The 5,324-nt window shown below is 45.4% G+C and overlaps 1 protein-coding gene across 1 annotated transcript; it reads left to right on the plus strand.

The window, feature by feature from the left end:
• Nucleotides 1–3,799: 3,799 nt before the first annotated feature.
• Nucleotides 3,800–5,044, plus strand: GPR19 (G protein-coupled receptor 19). The gene has a single exon (XM_065665077.1). It carries the CDS (start codon nucleotides 3,800–3,802, stop codon nucleotides 5,042–5,044), a length of 1,245 nt encoding a protein of 414 aa, XP_065521149.1.
• Nucleotides 5,045–5,324: the final 280 nt, after the last annotated feature.

Here is a 5,324-nt window from a genome sequence, read left to right on the forward strand (position 1 = left end):
GCAGAACAATGCATACGCTGAGCTTTTCTTGCTCATGTTGCCAACAGGAGCGTTACTCATTATAGAATCATAGAATAGTTAGGGTTGGAAAGGACCTCAAGATCATCCAGTTCCAACCCCCCTGCCATGGACAGGGACACCTCACACTAAACCATCCCACCCAAGGCTTCATCCAACCTGGCCTTGAACACCGCCAGGGATGGAGCATTCACAACCTCCCTGGGCAACCGATTCCAGTGCCTCACCACCCTAACAGGAAAGAATTTCCTCCTTATATCCAATCTAAACTTCCCCTGTTTAAGTTTGAACCCATTACTTCTTGTCCTGTCACTACACTCCCTGACGAAGAGTCCCTCCCCAGCATCCCTATAGGCCCCCTTCAGGTACTGGAAGGCTGCTATGAGGTCTCCACGCAGCCTTCTCTTCTCCAGGCTGAACAGCCCCAACTTCCTCAGCCTGTCTTCATACGGGAGGTGCTCCAGTCCCCTGATCATCCTCGTGGCCCTCCTCTGGACTTGTTCCAACAGTTCCATGTCCTTTTTATGTTGAGGACACCAGAACTGCACACAATACTGCAGGTGAGGTCTCACAAGAGCAGAGTAGAGGGGCAGGATCACCTCTTTCGACCTGCTGGTCACGCTCCTGTGTAGAAGTTTATGTCTCCACTATAAAAAACAGACTTGCCCACCAAAGAAGATATGCTGGGCCATAGACACAAAGGTTCTTACTGCTAAATCAAGGCATGATTCTGATCTCGGTGCCACCTATGAAAAATAGGGTTGAATAGAGATCCTTTAATATAACAGAAAATCAGCTTCTGGTCCGTTTGAAAGAAAAAATATTTATTACTAGGAATGCAGGAATCTCAGCGCTGGTTAATCAGATAGCATTTACTTTTCAGAAAATAAAACAAGTAATTGATGTTCAACCAGAGCAATCGTATGGTCAGGGTAGTTAAAATCCCTATATTGTACTTATACATTCACCTGGACCTTGTGGGCAGTGTGCTGAATTACTTCGGATTTTCCCAAGGAAGAATCACAAAATAAAGTATCACTTGCAGCTGTGTTTGGTGCCTCTACACTCACAGTGGAGAAACCACCACCACCATAGACACATAACCAAATACTCTATCTCTCAATGCAAACAGACGGTATCTGATGAAGGGTGGCACAAGGAAGGTTTCTCCTGCTGAGGTGTTGCTTCTGTTAGCAAAGCTCCAACACAAGACAGCTGGATACAGCTCTTGCCATTCTCCTTCTTCTGTAGGCACCCACTAGTTAGCTCGCCTCACACACCTCTGAGGATGACACATACTGTTCCACTGTGGGGCTGCTGAATTCCCAGCTTCTTAGAGGCGTGCTGGCAGATAACCTGAGTTCTCCATTAAAGAGTGTCTGGGCTGACTTTTAGTCAAAATGAAACAGAAGTACTACCTGAGTGTTACAACCTGCATGACTAAATCTCTCTGGTCTGAACTGACACAGACAGCAAATTTGGCTCGCCAGGAAAATTATCATGAGAACAGTGCTAGAGAGTGCATATTTTAACAGCTTAGGAAGGTCATTTCATTCTCGTGCCTGACTTCCACTGTTCTTCAATATTGGTCAAGAAAATTTCATCTCATTCTTCTATGAAGTGTAATCTGTGCAGCTGGTTATTTTTAAATCACACATGCTTCCGCATAGCAAGAAGGGAAATTAAGGAAGCAAAATAGCCCATAATGTTCTTTTCTATCTGGTTAATAGGCTCCACGTGTATAACTCTATTACAGATAATTCTAACATGCAATTCAGTGGGTTGTACTGTCAGTACATCCTGCCATTCTGCCAGAGACAGCAGCTCAAATACCTTGCTGACAGCTGATGATGGCAGGATATCTCCAGGGGGGCAGATCCACCCGATGGAGGGTGAGGAAAGGCAAGCAGGAGCTGTTTGAGAAACCAGGAATCATCTGCCAGCCAAAGCTAGTAAGAAAACAATGAGAGAAGGGATGAGGGAAAGCGAAGGCCAGGCTGGGCAGCACCGACAGCCCTCCAGCGGAAGACGGGATGAGGGGCAATGTTATCATCTGCAGATGGTGCCCCTTGCAGGGCTGGCAACTCAGCCACCAGCAACGCACTGGGTCTCACTGCTGATGTCCTGAATGCTATTTTTCAGGAGGCTAGCATGTGAAACTCCTTGTTTAACACACACCACTGAAACAAACCCAGTTGTTATTAGACCAAACTGCTTCAGCTACGAGTCCAACTTAACCTGAGTCATGCTGTCAGCTCCCAGACACTACCTGCACCCAAAAGCTGCGAAATAAAGCTAGCTGCATTGGGAGCAGCACTGGTGACATATATTGGCCCATTTTCTGCTGATGCAGAGTACGCAGCTGGGCATGGTGCAGGGCATAGAAAGGTACAGGGGGGTCCAGCAGCACTGTGGCTGCAGCTACACAGACTGGCAGTGCCTATGCAGCTGTGCCACACTCCAAGCACACTCTGCATTTTCAAGTAGGCTAAATTCATGCCTGTGCTGTGCAGCTGATTGTACATCAAGCCTGTTTGTATGAAACATGCATATTGTATGTTGTAATAAGTGCAGCTAATGAATACAGCTAGAGGAAACAAAACCTCCTTTAGCCACATGAAGCAATCAATACATCTTTTTCTCTTCCACATCCAACTATGTTTCGCATTGCGTTATTGAAGATGACATGCCAAACAGCACAAAGATTCCATGTTCATCCAGCAGCTTTGCACCATGGAGCTCTGGTCTGAGTAGGGAGACAAGGGGAAAGTAATTGGTGACAGATGCAGAGCTGGAGTAGGCACAGCAAAAAGCATCAGGAAAACACTGTGGAAAAAATACTCAGAAAGGAAAGTTGTGAATTTGGATTGCTTGGAAAGCTGAGGAGGATGCTGGTGGCTTTTGAACTTGTCCATTTGGTTTCTGGGATGAACACTTGAACTTCTGATCATTAACTGAAGACAGATTTATGGTATCAAGACTCTGGACTTACGCATTCACACAACATATCCACAGAAGCAGACTTTCCGTTTCTAATGAAGAAGAATTTGCATCTAAACACCATGATTTGAAAGGACACTTTAGGATCATCGGGCCCAGGCAAGGTGTTTGTATACACACAGCCACTAATATTTAGCACTTCTACATTTTAACCCTGTGATAGGCTAGGACCAACACAACAGACTATATTAAAGATTGCAGATGTCTAGTATTAGATTTATTCCTGTCTCACTTCTTAAAACAGGAAGTCATATATATGTCATACCATGGTGTGTCCCATATCTGCCACAAAGGACAGGCTACAGTTAATCCAAGGAGCTATATTTCAGTGGCAGCTTGGAAATACAGAAGTCATTAGAGCATCCTGGCAGCTGAAAAACACCATCTAAACAGAAGACATAGTAGTGATTGTGCTTGCTTTAGGGTGGTGGTGGTGGTGTAGTCAGCGTATTCCTCTCACTCAGTTTGCAGGTCACCAGCATGGGTGAAAGGGCACCTCAGTCTCTAGCTGTGAAAGGAACATTTATCTTTCAGGGGACAGAGATGCATGTCCTAAAACAGTCAGGTTGTTAATAAAACTCAGCACAAAACTGAATGGCCTCTGCTGTAACAGAGAGACTCACCGTATATTTCTGACTGTTTCTCTGACATCCACTACGTTAAGCAGTATGTAGATTACTTAAAATTATCTTTCATTGCTTAAGGTAGGTTTTTCCCGCAGACCTATTAAATAGAACCTTGCTTCTTCTCTTTTTATGCAGCCTGAGCAAAAGATGTGGCCATGATTGCTCACAGCATGGATAACAACAGCGGTACTGTTGTTCTCCCTACCTTCCTGCTCCTGCTGCAGAGCGAGAGCTACCCGGACAGCCCCATCCCTTCTGCTGGCTATGAGATGACAGCATCACCCACAGGACCCAGCTCAAGCAGGAACCACACTGCCTCACTGTATGACATGCAGCGGGGGGAAATTACAGCAGCCAGCATGGTTTTGGGAGCGTTGTGGCTGGTGTCCCTCGTTGGAAACTCCCTCGTTTGCTTAGTGATCCATCGGAGCAGGAGGACACAATCCACCACCAACTATTTCGTTGTCTCCATGGCTTGTGCAGACCTGCTGACTAGTGTCGCAAGCGTGCCCTTCGTGCTGCTTCAGTTCACCTATGGCAGGTGGACACTGGGGAACGCGATGTGCAAGCTGGTAAGGTACATCCAGCACATCACCCCTGGAGTCCAGATATATGTGCTCCTCTCTATATGTGTGGATCGATTCTACACTATCGTCTACCCCCTGAGCTTCAAAGTGTCCAGGGAGAAAGCCAAGAAAATGATTCTGGCCTCTTGGCTCTTTGAGGCTGCATTTGCATCACCGGCTTTCCTTTTCTACAGCTCCAACAGTGACGACCACTGCAACTTTTTTCTCCCCAGATCTTGGGACGGAGTTACCTATGGCGTCATCCGCCTCTTGGTGGTGTTTTTGATGCCGTCGACTCTCATTGTCTTCTTCTACCAGAGGGTCATCAAGTACATTTGGAGAATAGGCACCGATGGCAGGACTGTCAGGAGAACAACGAATACTGTCCCAAGAGCAAAAGTGAAAACCATCAAAATGTTCTTAATGTTAAACTCGGTCTTTCTCCTCTCCTGGCTCCCTTTCTACATGGTACAGCTGTGGCACCCACAGGAAATCAGCTACAGAAAGAGCTCCCTGGTTTTCCTGTTCATCACCTGGATCGCCTTCAGTTCTTCAGCTGCTAAGCCAACCATCTACTCCGTATATAATGCAAACTTCAGAAGAGGGATGAAAGAAACTTTCTGCATGTCTGCCATGAAATGCTACAGAAGCAATGCATACACCATCACCACCAGTTCCAGAATAGCCAAAAAGAATCATGTTGGGATAGCAGATACCCCTGCTCCAGCCAAAACTGTCATGAAAGACTCCATCTATGATTCTTTTAACAGAGAAGAAAAAGAAAAAAAGGTTGCCTGGCCTATTCAGTCCAATCCCCCCAATACATTTGTCTAGTTGGCTGCATTGCTTTGAAGAAACCACTATATACCCACAGAACAAGGAGATTTATATCCTTTCTGAATATTGATGTATATTTACATATTTTTAACACAGATTTGGGGAAGAAAACAAGATGTTTTATTTTATTAAATGCCTTGATTTTGATGTGTCCAGTTTATTTAATTCCAATTACCTTCTGCTTTCTGGGAATACTCTCCCTGAGTCACAAGCATTCCTTTTATACAAAACAGGAAAGTTCTTAGACTCTCCCTGGACAGGCAAAAAAGGATAGGAA

This window comes from Lathamus discolor, chromosome 1 (genome assembly GCF_037157495.1).
Source record: "Lathamus discolor isolate bLatDis1 chromosome 1, bLatDis1.hap1, whole genome shotgun sequence".
NCBI classification, from domain to species: Eukaryota; Metazoa; Chordata; class Aves; order Psittaciformes; family Psittacidae; genus Lathamus; species Lathamus discolor.